Source organism: Drosophila sulfurigaster, chromosome X, assembly GCF_023558435.1.
Source record: "Drosophila sulfurigaster albostrigata strain 15112-1811.04 chromosome X, ASM2355843v2, whole genome shotgun sequence".
NCBI lineage: Eukaryota > Metazoa > Arthropoda > Insecta > Diptera > Drosophilidae > Drosophila > Drosophila sulfurigaster.
The window spans coordinates 774804-794152 of record NC_084885.1 but is presented as its reverse complement, the minus strand read 5'-3'; the positions used below and the strand labels follow the sequence as shown (position 1 = coordinate 794152).

Genomic DNA, 19349 nt, shown 5'->3' with positions numbered 1-19349 from the left:
CTTGATCTGCCTGCAAAAGTAACAAATGCTGACGAAGTATTATAGCTTTATTTGTTATTGTCTCTGAGATCCAATGTTTCGCATGGTTAGGGTAAACAGACAGACAGACGGACGTGGCTATATCGTTCGTCTCTATATTATGTAACCGGCCCGTTACATATATTTATAATAAATGTTATAATACTTCTCTACGCTATGGGTAGCGGATATAAATAGCTTATATCTTGAGCACATTCTTTTGGAATCGTTGCAACTTCTATTTTAAGCATCAGGGTTAGGTCTATAAGCCAAAAGTCATAATAAAATATACTGGAATTTAGAAATGAAAAAAAAAACAAGTATAGGATTTTTAGCTCATGCCATATTTGTTAAGTTCGTTATGTTGGCAATAATCTGCGACAGAATATTGCAAAATATAACTGAGTTTTAAAATTACAATCAACACCAAGTCTTTTATGTTACCGAATCAGAATATATGCACTGAAAAAAACCAAGTTCTAAAATCAAGAACATTTGTCTTAAAAATCGTGTTCTTGACATAAGACCACTTAAAGAACTAATTCTTAAAACTAAGAACATTAGTCTAAAAAATGCCAAATTTTCAAAATAACACCTAAAATTCTTGTTGAGCTCTGTTGACTAAACTGAGTGTAAGTAGAAAAAAGAAAATTAAAATATAAATAATACTTTTTTGATCTTATATGATAATTCGATTTTTAGTGTTAAAAAAAACTATAAGATTTGTACTTCTTATTAATAAGTGATTGGGTCTTAAATTAAACGTTCTTGATGTGTTTTCTAACATTAGGATTTTCACGTTCTTGACCCACTTTTGAGATCAAAATTCTTAATTCTTCTGTTTGCTTAAGAAAATTGTTCAGCTTGCAATCTATTCGGAATTATTCGGATACCTCTACTTGTTATAAAGTTTTGCGTTCATTGTTGATCCGATGTGTCCAGTGCTCTATCGTAACTGACACTACAGTGCAACAGGTCAGTGCGGCAGAACCGGAAACTCGATCGTATGCAATCTATGAATGTCATATAGCATAACACTCGAATGGTGGCAAATCAATTGGAACCGTAGACGAGGGCGAGGACGAGGGCGAAAGCGAGGGCGAGAGAGATGACGATGGGGATGGGGATATAAACAATTGAAGCACATCAAGCTGACACACAATAATGTGCTCCAGTTCTAAGATCAGCTAGCGTGATAGGTGCTAATTTAATCATCTGTAACTAAATTGAAATGCATCTGACAGAAAGCAGATCGCAGATCGCAGATCTCGCAGTCGCAGTCCGTTCAATTGTCTTTGGCCAGTCGAGCAGTTGGACGATACTTTTGAGCTTAGCTACGAATCAGTTGGCGCAACGCTTCAATGGCATTTGCATTTGCATAAGTCGCAGCACACAAATATAATAATAATAAAAGAACAACAGCAACAGCAACAACAACGAAATCAGCATTATAATAGATTTGTCAACTTTGAACCGCATTTGCATCGAGATCTTATCGCTCAACCCTCTGAAACAGCAACCATCACAATGTGCTCCAGTTCCGTAAGTATTTAGTCGCGATGCTGCGTCGTCTTTGGCAAGCAGCTGCCTGGTCGCTGGCTTCCACTAAGCCGAATCCCTGCCAAGTGTGTCCAAGCAATTTCAGATAAGCCGCTTATTGCATTATTGCACATCACAACATTTCATCATTGTTCCTCTTTTTGTAATTAAAAAACAAAACAATCATTTTAGCAACGATATATTACGTCTATAATATAGATAAAAGTGCAAATTGATCGCGTGTTTCATTTCCATTAGTTTCCATTACTGAAGTATCCATTCTATTATTCTTCATTAATAATATCGATTTGGTGGCCTTGAATTTCTCCCCTTATCTAAGCACACATTATTCTATTGTTTAAATTGCATCCCATTCCATAAAAGTGGTACACAAGAGAGAAAGCAATGGAAATGGAACACAAGACGTACATATGTATATACATATGTTCCTATATTTATTAGTTCTGTGTTTCATTTACATTTGTTTCCATTGCTGAAGCATTCATTCATCATTAATATCTAAGTACACATTATTCATTTGTTTAATTTCCATTTGACCCATTTGATTCCCAATCTATCTATCATATATTTATTAGTACTGTGTTTCATTTTCATTTGTTTCCATTGCTGATTTGGTGGCCTTGAATTTCCCCCTTTATCTAAGCACATATGTATTATTTTATTGTTTAATTTGCATCTCATTCCATAGAAAAGGTACACAAGAGGGAAAGTAATGGAAATGGAACATAAGGCATACATATATAATATAATACATACATAATAATAATTCTGTGTTCCATATACCATATGTCTATACGTACAGTGGAGAGACTTTAAGGTGATGTAAAATTCGTAAAAATATGTTAATCGATTTAATTTCTTATTTTATGCATCCCCATGTATCCACTTATGCCCGCCACTTTATGTACACATACATATATCTTAGCTCTGTGTTTCATTTCCTTTGCTTTTCCTCTTGTGTACCGGTTCTCCACACCGACATATGTACAGACGTGTGCAAAGGTTGTGTGTTTCATTTCCATGCGTTCCCCCTACATATTATTCGCAGTAAAACGCTATCCCATTTTTCAAAACATCATAATTGCAATCCATGTGGTTTAGCTAATTAATTTAACCGCTTTTCCATTGTTTCTGCATCCACCTGTTTCGCCGTAGTGGGTTTTAATTATAGTACATTTGTGCCAATTCCATTTGTTTCATAGCTGCAAGCTGCATACATTATGTTGAATGCATTGAAACTTGAACTATTTTGTCTTACTTTGAATGCACTAACAACACATCACTCAATTTTTAAAATACTTTACTCTATCTTCAAGTGCATGTTATGCGTTCCATTTCCATTCGTTTCTCTGCAGCCCAAAAATATTAAGCAGCTCTCTGCAGCAGAACGTGAAAAGTTCTTCGACTCTTTCGATGTGGTCTTCTGCGATTGTGACGGTTGGTTTACATTTTTAGATCATACTATCTAGCTTTTAATGAATTAATCATTATGAAAATAATAACAATTATTATTTTTAAAATTGAAAACATTCTTGAATCAAAATTTTAATCTTAAAATAAGATGTTTTAAATGTTAAAATGCAAATTTGGCATACAAATCTTATTTCAAGATTGTTTTTTTAAGATCAACAAAATCTTAAATCAACATTTTTCAATCTAGATTTTTTTCTTTCTACATATGTACACAATCGTTAAGTCTAGAGTCTAGATTGTTGTTGATTTAGAACCACGTTATTCTTCCATTGTGTTCATTGTTGCAATCTTTGCTTACTTAATGTAAGCAAACGAGATAGGAGCATTGAAATGAATCGAGTAATGTTGGGAATTGGAAATTAATTTAATTTTTCTATTCGAAATACACAATTTTAAAAAAAAAATGCAATAAAATTGAAATTTTCAATTTATCGTTTGCTTATAAAAGAAAATCAACAAAAGTAAACAGTCCATTAACATAACATATATTTGACTTACTGTGTAACTAGTCGTATACGCAACAAAGCTGAAGCTTTACATTATGTTGCGTATACGACTCCGAATATTTCTGAAGATGGAGAAAACGAATTTGTGAAGAAAGAAAAGGGAGATATATTGTATAAAGATAGAGTTTAATCTATGTTGTCCCTTGCAGGCGTTGTCTGGTACACTTTGCGTGACTTTATACCAGGGTCAGCTGAGGCAATCTCCGAGCTGCAGCGTCGCGGCAAGCAGCTCACCTTTGTGACCAACAACAGCATTAGCTCCGTGGAGCAGCATCTCCAGAAGTTCGCTAGTCAGCCCGGACTAAGCATAGACAAGGTAAGCACCAAAGTTTGTTCGAATAATGATCAAACTCCAATCCCCACTCGATTGGTTAATGCAGGAACAGATTGTGCATCCGGCTCAGACGATTTGCGATCATCTCAAATCGATTGGTTTCGAGGGACTCATCTACTGCTTGGCCACGCCTCCCTTCAAGCAGTTGCTACGCGATGAGGGCTTCAATTTGGCGGAGGAACGAGAAGGATTCGTGATCGAGAGCATCGCGGATCTGCGTGATGCCATCTATGGACGGCAGGAGGCGCAGGCGGTGGTCATCGATGTGGACTTCAATCTGAGTGCCACGAAACTTATGCGCGCCCATATCCAGCTGCAGAATCCCAACTGTTTATTCCTGGCCGGCGCAGCCGATGCCATGATTCCCTTTGGCACCGGCGACATCATCGGTGGGCAACCCATTAAATTCTATTCTGTTCCTTACTCTTGCGTTACTCTCTCTCTCTCTCTCTCTCTCGCCCTTCTTTTAGGACCCGGCGCCTTCATCGATGTGGTGGCCAAGGCGAGTGGACGGCAGCCCACGGTGCTGGGCAAGCCGGGTGAGGCACTGCGTCAACTGTTGCGCGATCGCCACATCGATTGCCCAAACAGTCGCGTCCTCTTCATCGGCGACAGTCTGGCCAGCGACATTGCCTTTGCCCGTGCCAGTGGCTATCAGACGTTGCTCGTCCTCACCGGCGGGGGGCAGCGCCGAGGATGTCGCCAGCTTGCCCCCCGACCACGCCCACTTGCCGGATTACGTCTGCGATTGCCTGGGCGACCTGTCGGATAAGTGGAGGAAGTGAGGAGGTGAGGAGGTGACCCAGATGGGCATTTCGCTCAGTTCTAAAAAACCCAATTGCACAAGATTTTTTTTTTGCATCATTGCTAATTATTTAAGAACTTTTTGTTTCATATAATAACCGAAGATCGTAGAATATAGTTTTGAATAAAATTCCGAATTTTTAAAAATTAAAAAATAAAGGTAAAAAAAGATAAATAAATCAAGATTTTTTCAATCTTTAAGATTTCAGTTGGTCTTGGGTTCAAACTCTAGTCGGTTCAAATACAATATATAAAAAAAAAGGTGTAAGTGTTAAAATTGTAAACTAATTTTAAAAAGAGTAAATAACATACATACACACATATTTTAAAGAATTTATAAACAAGTAAGAAAGCTTCAGTCGAGTGTGCTCGACTGTGAGATACCCGCTACCCATTTTGAATAAAGGCAAAATATTGCGGTATTATATTCGGTATTTCCAAAATATACTGAAAATTATACAAAATACTAAAAATATACCAAATTGTATATTTGGTATATTAATATAGTACTACATTCAAAATATACCAGATTGTCGGCCAAGGCAACTAAGACCCCTAGTAAGTAGGCATTTTGCTCATACAAAAGTATTTCTTTAATAACTTCCACAATTTTAATCTGATCGCAACCAAATTTTAAGGAATTACAATTACTATAGTTGTTAGTGTATATACCCGCTACACATAGGGTCGAAGGGTATTATAACTTAGAAGGTAACGCCTACTTACTAGGGGTCTTAGTTGCTTTGGCCGACAATCCGGTATATTGTGCCGTCTATGGTATATTTTGAATGTGGTACTATATCGATATAACAAATATACCATTCGGTATGTTTTTAGTATATTTGTAATTTCGGTATATTTTAAAAAATACCGCAATATTTTCCTTTTATTCACAATGGGTAGCGGGAATCTCACAGTCGAGCACACTCGACTGAAGCTTTCTTACTTGTTTCTTTCTGTGTAAGCATCTAATTCTCCTGGAACATTTTGTAGCTTTAAAAACAAAAGTTTTAAATTTGTTGTCATCAAGTTAAAACTTGTGAAATAATCTACAAAAAAAAAAATCAGACTAATAAATAATTTAAAATGATCGAACCAATAACAATCCCAATAGTAAATAATGTTCAAAATAATCTTTTAACATATTAAAGTTTCTTAAATAAACCATTTAAACAAAAAATCGTTCTTACATTTCGTTAATTGTCATTCAAAAATTAATAATCTTAATATTTCTAATTTATAGTCATGTTTCTAGAAAATTATAATTCGCATGAATTAGTTCGTACATAGAAAGAAAAAACATGCTAGAATCAAGATTAAAATTATTAATCAAGGTTATAATATGATTTAACCAAGATGGTTTATTTCCAAATTCTAGATTGCCCAATCTAGAAATTTTATTCTTGTTTTGAGAATGGAAAAATATTAAAATTTAACCAAAAAGACAAAATCTTGAATCAAGGAAATTCAAACATTTTAAGAAACAAGAAAAATTTAAGGTTTTTTTTTTATCTTAAAAGAAGATTTTTAATCGCAAAATGATGATTTAAGAACAAAATCTTGTTTTATGTTTTTTTTTTTCAACATGAAAATTTATTTCATTTTTATAAGATCGAAAATCAAATCAAATCAATCAAATCAATATTTGCAATCTTCTTTTCAATGTAGAATAAAAGATTCTTCTTAAAATTAAAATTTAGCATAAAAATCTTGATTTTAGATATTTCGATCATTTTCATTGGGAACATAAAATGGAAAATAATCGAGATAACTAAGAATATAGGGTATATAGAAGGTCTGAACACGCAAAAGTTGTGCGATTTCAATTATCTTATGCATAGTTCAAGCAAGTTCGTTGATAAGATTAACGCAAGTGAAAACATCATAAATTATAGTGATACTATAAAAAATAAAACGAAAGTACTTCTCAACTCAGTATGATGTATTAGATTTATTACAAATTCTCTCTCTCTCTCTCTTCTCTAATAAATAGGGGGTTACACGATATATTGGTTATTTTATGGGCAAAAATAACAAGCATAATCTTATGGAACATTACAATGTTATATACAAAAGAGCCAAGGAGTGCAGTAATCAGTAAATCAGAACGATCTTTTCCTATACCTATTGTAGAGTATTTGCTAGCTCGTCAAACTCTTCGTTCTGCGATCCTTGTCGGTGAATAAACTATCAATCTTACAGTATCTAGCTAGACATGCGCCTTGGGCGCAAGTGTCTCGAATAGTTTCGCCAAATCGGCCGCACTATCCGCATAATAATCGGGCACCAAATCGGGTGAAGTCTCCGCCTCGAGTTGCTCCAGCGTACAGCCTCCGGTGAGGACGAGCAACGTTTGGAATCCGCACATACGACCAAATTTCACATCCTGCGCCAACATATCACCGATCATGAGCACACGCTTCGGATCGCTCACCTTGTGATGCTCAATGAGCATATCGCCCAAAGGACGTCCAGGTTTGCCCAGCATCGTCGGCTCCTTGCCACTGGCCTCGACTAGAATCGAGGCAAAGGGACCTGGTCCAATGATGTTGATGTCCTTGGCCACAGGCAGCAGACGATCCGTGGCGCCGGTCAACAGCAGGCAATCCGGATGCCGCAGATAAAGATGCGCGCGCAGCAGTTTCGTCGAGGTCAAATTGAAGTCCACATCGATGACCACAGCACGCACTGGCGATTTGTCGAAAATATGCTTCGCCAGATCCGAGTAGGTGTCCTCGATAAGATGATTAGGCTGTCACCACCCAAAAAAAAAGAGAAATACAAGTTAGAAATGAGCTAAAGCAGTTAAAAGAAATTTAACATTAACATAACAGCCATAAGTTAATAGTGTTCGCTTAACAGAATGATTGAATGATAAATAACAGAGCTGAGCAAAAGAATAGGAATTTGTAGAGTCAGTCGAACACTGATTAAAAAGAGTAAAGAAATAAAAAAGCAAAAATGTTCACTTAACATAATAGTAGTTGAATGTTAAAAAACATAAGTTACAACTGAATTATTTTTTTAAGTCAAGTTTTTATATGATTGAGGAAACAAAAAAGTTCACTGCGTAGAAATTTGGTATCTCAAGCGTACTTTGGTATCTCAAGCTTTTACAGAATGTTCGCTTAACAAAATTATTGAATGCTGAATAACAGAGCTGTTAAGTAATAACTACATAGCCTATTTTTTGAACATCGTCCAAGTTATTTATACCATTGAGGAAAAGAAATAAAAGTTGTCTGTGTCGAAAGGAATACTGACAACAAGTTTTCTCAAGCTTTTACATACTGTGAGATGAAGATATTGATGTAAGGAAATAAATAAGACAAGAGTGTTCGCTTAACAGAATGATTGAATTTTAAATAACAGAGCTGTTATTATACGATTGAAGAAAAGAAATAAAAGTTGTCTGTGTCGAAATTTGAGGAATTCTGATACCAAGTTTGCTATCTCAACCTTTTACGCCGATTAAGAAGAATAAATAAAGCAGGAATGTTCGCTTAACGGAATCAGTAAATGTTATTAATGTCGTACTTCTTTATTCGATTGGAAGAAAATCTTTGTCCGACAATTTGGGGAATACTGACATCAAGTTTAGTATCTCAAGAATAAATAAATAAATGAACCACTTGGGAAATACTGACATCAAGTTTGCTATCTCTAGGTATAACAGATTATGAGATAAAGGGGTTCATAAGGACAGAGAGTCGAATACTGATTAAGAAGAATGGGAATGAGAAACAGAATGTTTTCCCAATTGAGTATACACACGGAAAAGATTAAACTGAGGAGGAGTGAGAATGGAATTAGGTTAACTTACGCCATCGATCATCTGGAAGCCGGCATCGTGGAGCACCTGCTTGAACTTTGGCGACGCTATGATGTAGATAAGTCCATCGAAATTGATGCTGCGCAGGTAGTGGACAATCGACTGCGCTGGATGCCAGATTTGCTCCTTCTGCACCTCCATGCCCACCTGGGCGAAACTGCGCACTGTGGACTCGACGGCACGTGCACTGTTGTTGGTCACATATGTGATGGGTTTGCCGGCCTTTTGGAGGGCGGCAAAGCCATCGGGGGCATGGGGCACGTTGTGCTGCAGAGTGAAGATGACGCCATCGATGTCCGTGAAAACGCGATCAAAGGAGTCGACAAAGCGACGCTTCTCTTCCGTACTCAATTGCAAAATGTGACGAGGTCGCTGTAAGTGAGTGATAAAAAACAACAAAATAATGATTCGTTTGTAATTCAAGGAATCCGATGATCAAGCAGTGACTAACGCTTGCGACGCTGCTGCTGTTGCTGCTGCTGTTGTTGGCCATGACGAAGGTGGTGCTGCGGTTGCTGCTGCTGCTGCTGCTGCTGCTCAACTAATGTGACAGACTCGACTAACGCATCATAAAAACTAAAAACTGCAAAGAAAATAAATTAACACTTTCCAGGCGACGGCGTTCAAAGACTAAGCGAGCGAGCGAGCGAGTCGAGTGAGTGAGTGAGTGAGTGAATGTACAGCGTACGTATGAGGAGGTCGCTCCCGTTTGCTATCAAGAAACCCACAAACAAAAACCCAAAACCGAAAACAAAAACAATAATGAAATTGAAACCAATAACTGTTGTTGTTGTTGCTGCTGCTGCTGCTAAAACTTATCTCGACTCTCTCTTCTTTGTGTTTATGCACTCTCGCAGTTTCACCATCGCTCTCGCTCTCTCTCGCGCTGTCGCTGTCGCTGCCACAGCCGCAAGTGCTTTCCTGCCTGCACCCACAACCCAACCTGTATGTGACAAAAGCGTGCAAGTGCACAAATACATACAAACACACGCATATATGCACATACATATGTATGTAAAGACCGCTATTGCAACGGTTTGTGCTGGTTGAAGCTTAAAGTGTAAACGATATTCGAATTAATCTAATCGAATTTCCAAGAAACAACACACACATATGCACATATTATGAATATGAATGAAGTGTAAACAGGAGATACTATATGTACACATCATTATGAAAGTCAGGAATCTATTTATTATAATAAATTCATTTTCATCTTTTTGAGTGCAAAGTAAACTAATAATTTCAATTAGGAAGTGTTAAAATCAAATTAATGTTTATAATGTTTGATTTTACTATAAGCAAAAGCAAAAGATTATACATTGTGATGAAATACAAGAATAATGTCAACAAGTGAAATTATTATCTAAAATCTAAGCGTTGAAATCTAATTTAATTTTACTAAGTAGTATTCAATTTACAATGAAATAGGTCCAATAATACTTCTAACGGTTATGTATTATTTATTATTTAATATGTTATTTCATGAGTAAAAACTAACCAAAAATTTAAATTGGCAATTTCATTAAATTTTACTTTGATGTTTAACTCAATAAAATTCTCAAGCTTTTCAATGCAAACTTTCTATAATATAAAAAAAAAATTGTTGGAAGCCTAACAAAAGTTATAGTAAAATTACAGTATACAATTTTACAATAATAATATAATATAATATAGTTTGAATGATTACCAGTATAATGTAATTGATATATGTATATAGAATATCTGTAACAGTTGCTGAGTAGAAGAACAAGTATTTATATAAACAGATTCGTATTGATTTCCAAAAGTGAAATTTTCATTGATTATATATGTATGTATATAAAAATATAATAAAATCTATTGAATGAAAAGATTACTTACTCGGATATAAAAGTTCGGTGATAGATAAGTGTGATGATGCAATTTGCTGTAGTGAAAAGTGAAAAAACTCCACATCGATATCGCATTAAGGGTTTAAAGCTAAAGCTGATATTATCATATAAACTGCAATACTTAAAGATTAATAAAGAAACATCATTGTTATGGTGCTGTTTGTTAATGTCGAATACACAATATTGATATAAACACGTGTTATCACTTATATATATATGCCATTTTGATAAGCCTTTTAGTGGCTTCTTATCAATGAATGGGGAGGAACATACATATCTTAGCTACAGAGTTAAAGTTTTGGCAAATCTCAAAATAAATACTTTTTATCAGCGGCCATTCACCTATTTGAGAGCATTTTATCGCGTGCCCCAATTCCAAATAGCAAAGAACAATTCGTAATTGGATCTATACTATATAGTACACCGCGTAGACTGTTATTCGTTTCGAGACGTTTATATTTTATATTATTTTAGTGTAACTATTTTGTATGAAAGCTAATAACAATACTATGATGGACAATTTTCTAGCTAAAAAGCTTATTGGATGATGCCGCAGAATGTTTAATTCCTTTAATAAAGATTCATAATTTAAATACCGGACCAAATATGGAGAAGAAAGTAACGGTAAATTCGAGAATTTATGTTATTTAACACAGATCACAGTTTCGGCAGGCTAAGAGTAAATTTTCAGAACATTTTTGTGTATGTACGTATTAATAAAACCATGTTCTGCAAATATACCGAAAATATCACAAAAATACTGAAATATACCGAGGGCTATATTTAGTAAATCGATACACAAGTACTACATATTAAATCAAGAAAGAAAACTACAGTCGAGTGTGCTCGGCTATGAGATACCCGGTACCCATTTTTAATGAAATAAAAACAGAGCGGTATTAAATTTTAAAATACACCAAATTAACAATCTGTTTAATACTGAAAAAATACCAAAGCCTATATTTGGATTATTGATATAGTACTGCATTCAAAATTTCTCATAGAGAGCAAAATATATCAGATTGTCACAACTCAATTTCCAGGAATCATAAAAACTATAGTTGTTATTGTAAAAATTACGCTTATTTGATTTTTATCGAATTGGTGGGTGCGGAAGTGGGCGTGGCAACAATTTGAAATAAACATAGCAAATACTGTAAACAAAAAAAAATATATATATATAATATATATGTATATGTAGTTGTAATACCCTTTTACCCTATGGGTAGCGGGTAAAATAATTGTTTGAAGAACAATTTTAGTACTTCACTCTTCAGTTTAAGTGTACTAATATTTATGTTCAGCGAAAACAGATTCTTTCTTGCACTTGTTGTTAGGTAATCAAATAATCTGGTAATAAATATATGTATAAGCAAAAAAAAATGTCGCTCATAAGTTGAAGATGCTTGCTATGTACATATATCTTATAAAGCTCCTCAAATTTACCGCCAACGTCCAAAACAGCGTCATAGCCGTCAAGTTGTAAAAATGAAAAAAAAAAAACATTACATTTGGCTCTTTTGGTTAACAGTGAACTGTTTAAGCATTTTTAAATTGATAAGAATCGAATTTTCTTATAATCGGCAAATAATTTATTAAAATATGCAAATATATCGTAAATATTGCTTTCACCTCCGATATTTCTTATCAATAGTTGGCGCTAAAGTATCGGAACTTTTTTGAGTAGTATTAAATTAATACTAAGTTAATACATATCGATTACAAACACAAGCTAACATATACATATAAACGTGCATACACATGCACAAAAATATCAACAAGCAAAAGACAGAACCATTCGATGACTGTTGCTGATAAGCTCAACTGCATTAGATTCCTTGCACTAATCGTGCTATCGATAACTGCCGATAATATTAACCATATAAAGACAGAAAACATTGCTAACGCTTTCGACTCGGTCTAAGATAATAGGTGGCGCAATAAATTAAAATATTAAATAAGCCCGCGATCACTTTGTAAATGTAAATGACAAGGATTCGCAAAGTGCAGCCGGAAAAAGGTGAAAAAGACACAAACTGATAAGCACTGCAAAAAAGTTCATTATTATCCATAAATATGTGCGGCAGTTGGAACAGCACAATGGACAGCACCAGCGGAAATAGCAGCAGAAGAAGCAGCACTAACACCAACAGCGATATTGATAACCATTCAAAAGATTGCAGCAGCAGCAAAGTGAACTGCACTATTTGCTTGGAATCGTATCGATCGGTTGACAATATCTGGGGAGGCACTTGCGGTCATGTCTTCCACTGGAAGTGCCTGGAGCGTTGGATGGAAAAGTGAGTGAATGTTGTGGTGATACAGTCTGATCTCAATTTAATTTATTCTTGACCAGCTCGGAACAATGCCCAACTTGCCGCAGTACAAGTGCCACGTTCTTTCCGATTTACTTGAACTTTGATGAATCGGAATCAAATCACTTGCCCAATAAAAGCACACAAATTGAGTATAAATATGAATATGAACATGCACTATAAAGCAGCCCTTGTGGGCTCAAAACTTCGTTGTATTACACCCTACCAATTGATACATTTTTATAATGAGTACTAAAAACTCACGAGCTATTAAAATATCTGTGCCGGCTGTATGCCAATGACACATGTAAATAAATAAATATTTACATATACGTACTTATATCACAGACGAGCATTACTTTCCAATTAAAAGCCAAGATTTGAATTGATTATACACTCATTTATCAAATACTTCATTTCCCTGTTGATATTCGAATATTTCGCGGGCAATACTTCTATATTATTTCGATAACGATAGACGTTTGCAGTCAATCAATTGTATTTTATAATGGCAAATTTAGTTTTAGTATTTTTGCGTACTTTGTTTGCACTGTAAACTCTGCAGTGCGTTTGAATTGGACAGCAGATCAGTAGTTCGGTAAATAAAGACAATTGCAAATACAGATAAAATTGCTACTATCATCTACTACCATCAACAATTTGATGTGTGTGCGTATGTGAGTGTGCAACAATTAAGTAATTGGTGTAAACAAACGCATTATATAGTTATTTTTGCGTGAAATCAAACAAGTGCGCATGCAAGTAAGTTGCATTGTGCATTCTATAACATTTCTCTAACATTTTAATATTAAATACTGCCTTGTGTAAACGAAAGCATTTGTTTGCTTGTTGTTGTTGTTATTGTTGGCATAGTTTGTTTAACCAATAATCTCGAGGAGGCTCGTACTCAGTATTGTTTTGTTGTTGCTGCCTAGTGTGATTATTTGGGACGAGGCCGGAGCCGGAGAATTGGCGCTTTGTCCATATGTCTGTGCATGTTTGTGTGTGTGTTTACAGTTGTATTTGTAAATTTTGCATATGCCGTGTAGTGCAAGGAGGGTCGCTATTGTCTCTTTGTATGTGTGTGTTTTTGCGTCTGTTGCACTAATATGTGTGAGTGTGCATGTTGTGCGTTTGCAAGTACAACAAAAATTGTATTGCGACAGACGCAGACAATACAGAGTTGCTTTGCGGCTAGCGCTGTGCGTTTTGTGCTTGTGGTGAGAACTCTGTTTTTTGATGGTGGTAGCACACAAATCAGGGTTGTTTTGCACTCACAAACTAAAGGCAAAAAAAAATCAAGCAAATATTTGTCAAGCAAGCATAATTAATTTGTGCTGTTTGTGCAAAAGCAAAATCAACCAATTGTGTTTGTGCTTTTGTTTTGCGTTTTGTTTTTGGTGTTTTTTGCGCGCCGCTACTGCGAGCACTGGACAACACTGGTCGTCGGCTCTGGTGTGAAACCGGGTGGTGAATTGAAGTTTGCTGCTGTGGTGAACTTGCGCGTCTTTGTTGAGAAAAAAATGTCGACGCGAAAAGTATTTAATCATTAGTCAGAAAGCCTGTCTACACTTGATGCTTATTATTGTTGTTGTTGTTGTTGCTGTTATTTAGTTGTATTTTTTCGTGTTTTTCGTGTGTGTATGTGTGTGTGTTGTGTGCTGTGGCAAGAAACAGATGCAAAGCAGCAAAAGTTATGTAAATGCTGCAAACTGCAATTGTTGATGCAGCGAGGCATTAGAAATAAACTCCATACGACACGACGACACGGTGGCGCTCCTGTCGACCGCAAAGTGAAACTGCTGCAGTGGCGAAAGTCGCCAAAAACGTACACAGACACAAAACACAGCAGACAGACAAACACGCACACAGCGAATAAGCAAAATAGCGAAATAGCAAAATAACAAAAACAGCAACAAAACGAAACTAAGCGAAACGAAACGAAACAACAAACAAAACGGAGCAAAATAAGAAAGCAAGCGAAGCATGGACAACTGTGACCAGGACGCTGGCTTTCGTCTGGGGCCGATCAAGGAGGAAGTGAAGCCGGATATCTCGCAGCTAAATGACAGCAACAACAGCAGCTTTTCGCCCAAGGCCGAGAGTCCCGTGCCATTTCTGCAGGCCATGAATATGGCCAACGTGCTTCCCGGAGTCGGTGGCAATAACAACAACGCCAATCAAATGGCCGCCACATCACAGCAGCAGCAGCAACAACAGCAGCAACAATATCCGCCAAATCATCCGCTGAGCGGATCAAAGCACTTGTGCTCCATCTGCGGGGACCGGGCGAGTGGCAAGCACTATGGCGTCTACAGCTGCGAGGGATGCAAGGGCTTCTTCAAGCGCACCGTGCGCAAGGATCTCACATATGCGTGCCGCGAGAATCGCAACTGCATTATCGACAAGCGGCAGCGCAATCGCTGCCAATACTGTCGCTATCAGAAGTGCTTGTCGTGCGGCATGAAGCGCGAGGCTGTGCAGGAGGAGCGACAGCGTGGGGCACGCAGCTCGGCGGCACGCAACAGCGCTGGTAGCGGCAATGCAACTGGACTCGGTGGCGGACCCGTTGGAGGCGCAAGTGGCAACAGCAGCGGCGGCAACTTGAGTGGCAGCAATCTTGGCAGCGGCGGCGGCAGCAATCTGGGTGGCGCCTCTGATGAGTTCATGGCCAACAATGTGTCCCGCGACTTCACCATCGAACGGCTGCTGGACGCCGAGCAACGGGCAGAGACGCACAGTGGCGATCAAGCGCTCGCCTTTCTGCGCGTCGGACCCAATTCCACCGTGCAACCGGACTACAAAGGAGCCGTATCCGCCCTGTGCCAGGTGGTGAACAAACAGCTCTATCAGATGGTAGAGTATGCACGCCTCATGCCACATTTTGCCCAACTGCCACTCGACGATCAGGTCATACTGCTGAAGGCCGCATGGAACGAGTTGCTGATCGCGAACGTCGCCTGGTGCAGCATTGTGTCGCTGGACGACTCGCTCGGCGGCATGGGGCACGGGGATAGCGCCTTTGAGCGGCGATCGCCGGTGATGCAGCCACAGCAGCTGTTCCTCAACCAGAGTTTTTCGTATCATCGCAATAGCGCCATCAAGGCGGGCGTGCATTCCATCTTCGATCGCATTCTGTCAGAGTTGAGTGTGAAGATGAAACGCTTGAATCTCGATCGACGGGAATTATCGTGCCTCAAGGCGATCATACTCTACAATCCGGACATCAGGGGCATTAAGAATCGAGCGGACATCGAGCTCTGTCGCGAGAAGGTTTACGCCTGCCTCGATGAGCACTGTCGCGTTGAGCATCCCGGCGATGATGGACGCTTTGCTCAGCTATTGTTGCGGCTGCCTGCGTTGCGTTCGATCAGTTTGAAGTGCTTGGATCACTTGTTTTTCTTTCGCATCATCAGCGATCGGCCGCTGGAGGAACTGTTCATTGAGCAGCTGGAGTCGCAACCGCCGCCAGGATTGACGCTCAAGCCCGAATGAGTTGCAGCTGATGAGGACGAGGACGATGATGATGCGCTGTTATCGTTATCGATGTCCCTGGAAATAGATATATAGAATAATGATCGATGATCGATTGGATCGGAATCGATTGATTGTGATTGAGTTTATGCGCATTTCTCCCCCCACTTACCCCTTTTAATTTAATATGAGATGATACTACATAAAATATAAAATATGTCATTGTTTTTTTTTTTGTATACTAGAAAATGTTGCCCATACTCTCTCCCTCTATTTACATTTATCGCCCTATATGCGATAAAACAAAAAAAAATCGAAAAGGAAAACAAAACATAGTTATATGTATGTAGTACATGTATATATATACAAATATATATATATATATATATATATATATATATAAACATATTATAAATGTAAAACATACAACTAAACTAAATCTGTAACAAGCATTGTAATTATTTCTTAAAATAATTATACCCACAACAAGTTATAAAATACATGCAAAATTAATATAATGTACGAATACAAATACGAATATACATAATATAGTTATATAGCTGTAGATTTTGCGATGTCCAAGTCGATTTCGCTGACGATGTAGATGTCGATGTTATTATAGATATAATAGCCGAGAGTGTGTGCGTGTGTTTGTTATTTTTGCCTTCATTTGTCCTTGTGCAAAAGAGAACGGGCGAAATTGTCCTCGAAATGATTTGGATATTTGGATGTGTTGCATTACAGTGGATACTCGCTAAGCTCACATCGTTCCACTCGACACTGACGTTGCCGCCGCCTCAACTTTGCCAAATTCCTGAGTCTGCACAATTTATGATTTATTTAAATTTAGATGTCATAACATATGCCAATTTTCAGTTTTTCATATTTCCATTTATTTTTTTTGGCAGCGGAACTTTCGGTTAAAATGCAAATAAAAAGTATATGACTTATTTTCGAGAAATTACACCTTCTATTTTAATAATCACAGTCTTATCAAATTTCAATTAGCTTCGAAAATTTGCGAAATAATATTGCTGGATTTGAATTGCATTGAGAGCAGGGATCGTAAATATTATAATTGTATTTAAATATATAAGAATCTTTTTTTTTTTGTTGAAGTATAGAAAAATACCAATTGAATGTAAAACTTGGAAAAATAATTTTGATTTAAAATCACTTACCTAATATAATTTAAAAAATAAAATAAAAATGTGTTATAAAAATAAGAATTTTTATCTCTTTTTTTTTACAATGACAAGAGATAAAATATAATTTTTATCTAAAAATGTAGAAAGTTGTGAAATAATTATTAAATATTGATTTGAAATTGTTTGTCTAATTTTGAAAATATACTAAACAAAAAAAAAAAGTTGTTTTTATGAGGAAAATGGAAACTTAATAAATATTTCACAATTGAAAAATTAAAAAATCAAAATTTCAAATAAAGAAAATCATTCTGTTACTCAATGAAAATGTATTTTTTTTTTCTAACTCTCGTATTTATTTCAAATCGAATTCATTTTTCGATTAGAAGAATTTTAAAAGAAAATTTAAACATTTGAATAAAGTTGGGTTTACTGTAATCGAAATTTGAAATTTGTGTTGCCCCGGAAAAAAAAACACGGAACTTGTGGGAGGAAGATATGTTGCTGCTACTAGCTTCCATAGAAAGTGTGTCTGCTTTATGGCTGATCGTGAATATGAATATATATAAACATAAGTATGTGTGTATGGCAGGCATTTCTTTCAATTTTTATTAAATTTATGTATGTTTTGCGTCGAAATACATATTTTCAGAAATATGGTATTAACGCACAAAACGTTTAAAAATAGATATTGTTTTCGAAAAAGAACAAGAATTGCCGCGCTGACGACGCACATTATGGGGCCAAAAATAAACAATTTCGACAAGCGTTTTTTCTTCTTTTTTTGCGACCACGTAATACCCTGATTACACCCCCGCCCCCACTCTACTTTTCCTTGTTATCTGGAGGTTGAATCTAGCATTTTTGACTGTTTTTCAGCGAGAGCTTTTTTTTTGCCTACCGCTGCTTGCTCCGCTTTGCAGTCCTTCGCACAAACACACACAGCAAAAAGCTCACACACGCGTGATTGCGTGTGCATTTCGAATTGCGTTAGCGCTATAAAATATTTAATCAATTTCATAAATAATCTGTCTATATGTGTATATCGCGTATTCGAGTAAATATTATATGTTCGATCTTCTGTTTTGCACGGAAAAACCAAGTGGCATGCCAATAAAAATCATGTGCTCCCCGCCCCTATCTCCGCTTCCTAAGCATATTTTCGGTCCACACATACAAGTACATATGTATTGGAAAAGAGTTTTCGAAGCGAAATTAACAATTTGCTATTTTTGTAGCTAGGCGGGGGCGTATGATGCGACAGCGCGACCCCGAACAGACGTGACAAACAGACAGACGAACGGACGAAGGAGCGGACAGCTCTGAGCTGACAGATACGCATTGACCATCAGCAGCAGCCTCAGCAGCAACAGCAAACAACAAGTTGTTGTTCCACACACACGTACACAGATGCACACGTAAACAGAGACAGGCGCAGGCACGCATACAATGACAGGGTGGCTCGTTTCGCTTCATTCAGCTGCAAATGCAGATGCTTTGAAACTGTTGTTCTGCCGCTTCTCTGGCCGCTGTTGCTGCTGCTGCCGTCGCTGCCTTGGTGTGTGCGTTCCGTTCAGTTTTCTTTGTTTTTTGTTGTTGTTGCATTTCCAAAAGCTAACGGCTTTATGCTAACAGTTTCTACCTGTTGTTGTTCTCTTTGCATTTGTACATATCGATAATTATCGAGTCTCTCTTCGGATGCCAGACAACTCGCACACACACATGCACACATGCATAGGCGCACTCGCGCAGCATCACTGAAACAGCACAATAACAACAATAGTGTTTGCTGGCCGAATTCATACTTTCTTCTTTGCCTTGCCACCCACTCCCACATGTATGTGTCGTGTGCTTGTGCTTGTGTGTGTGCGTGCCTGTCGCTTGCAGCTGTATATGTGTGGGTGCGCAGTGCGCACTCGCTCGTGGGATCTTCGTGTGTGTATACGAAAACGACGACGAGAGGCGATCATTGTCGTTGTCGTCGTCGTGCATTTGCTCATGCCGTAACTGTTGT

At 37.3% G+C, this 19349-nt stretch overlaps 4 protein-coding genes across 5 annotated transcripts; 3 read left to right on the top strand and 1 right to left on the bottom strand.

Moving 5' to 3' along the window:
* The first annotated feature begins 1346 nt into the window (after window positions 1-1346).
* Window positions 1347-4840, top strand: LOC133848066 (uncharacterized). Its single transcript, XM_062283445.1, is given in 6 exon segments — window positions 1347-1560; window positions 2934-3015; window positions 3707-3873; window positions 3938-4280; window positions 4362-4579; window positions 4581-4840. Coding segments are annotated over 6 exon segments (921 nt in total). The 5' UTR covers window positions 1347-1545; the 3' UTR covers window positions 4677-4840.
* Window positions 4841-6619: 1779 nt separating this feature from the next.
* Window positions 6620-9174, bottom strand: LOC133848495 (chronophin). Of its 2 annotated transcripts, none has more exons than XM_062284093.1 (3): window positions 8988-9174; window positions 8519-8899; window positions 6620-7447 (listed from the first exon to the last, which is right to left on the bottom strand). In XM_062284093.1, exons 1-3 carry the CDS (start codon window positions 9018-9020, stop codon window positions 6905-6907), a joined length of 957 nt encoding a protein of 318 aa, XP_062140077.1. In that variant the 5' UTR covers window positions 9021-9174; the 3' UTR covers window positions 6620-6904. The 2 variants fall into 2 exon arrangements, with proteins under 2 accessions (XP_062140077.1, XP_062140076.1); XM_062284092.1 differs by having other exon boundaries at window positions 8979-9169.
* A 3056-nt stretch (window positions 9175-12230) lies between these two features.
* LOC133848068 (E3 ubiquitin-protein ligase trul-1) lies at window positions 12231-13102 on the top strand. The gene is made up of 2 exons (XM_062283447.1): window positions 12231-12701; window positions 12758-13102. Exons 1-2 carry the CDS (start codon window positions 12478-12480, stop codon window positions 12897-12899), a joined length of 366 nt encoding a protein of 121 aa, XP_062139431.1. The 5' UTR covers window positions 12231-12477; the 3' UTR covers window positions 12900-13102.
* A 1112-nt stretch (window positions 13103-14214) lies between these two features.
* Window positions 14215-16576, top strand: LOC133848058 (protein ultraspiracle). Its single transcript, XM_062283436.1, has one exon. It carries the CDS (start codon window positions 14703-14705, stop codon window positions 16209-16211), a length of 1509 nt encoding a protein of 502 aa, XP_062139420.1. The 5' UTR covers window positions 14215-14702; the 3' UTR covers window positions 16212-16576.
* Window positions 16577-19349: the final 2773 nt, after the last annotated feature.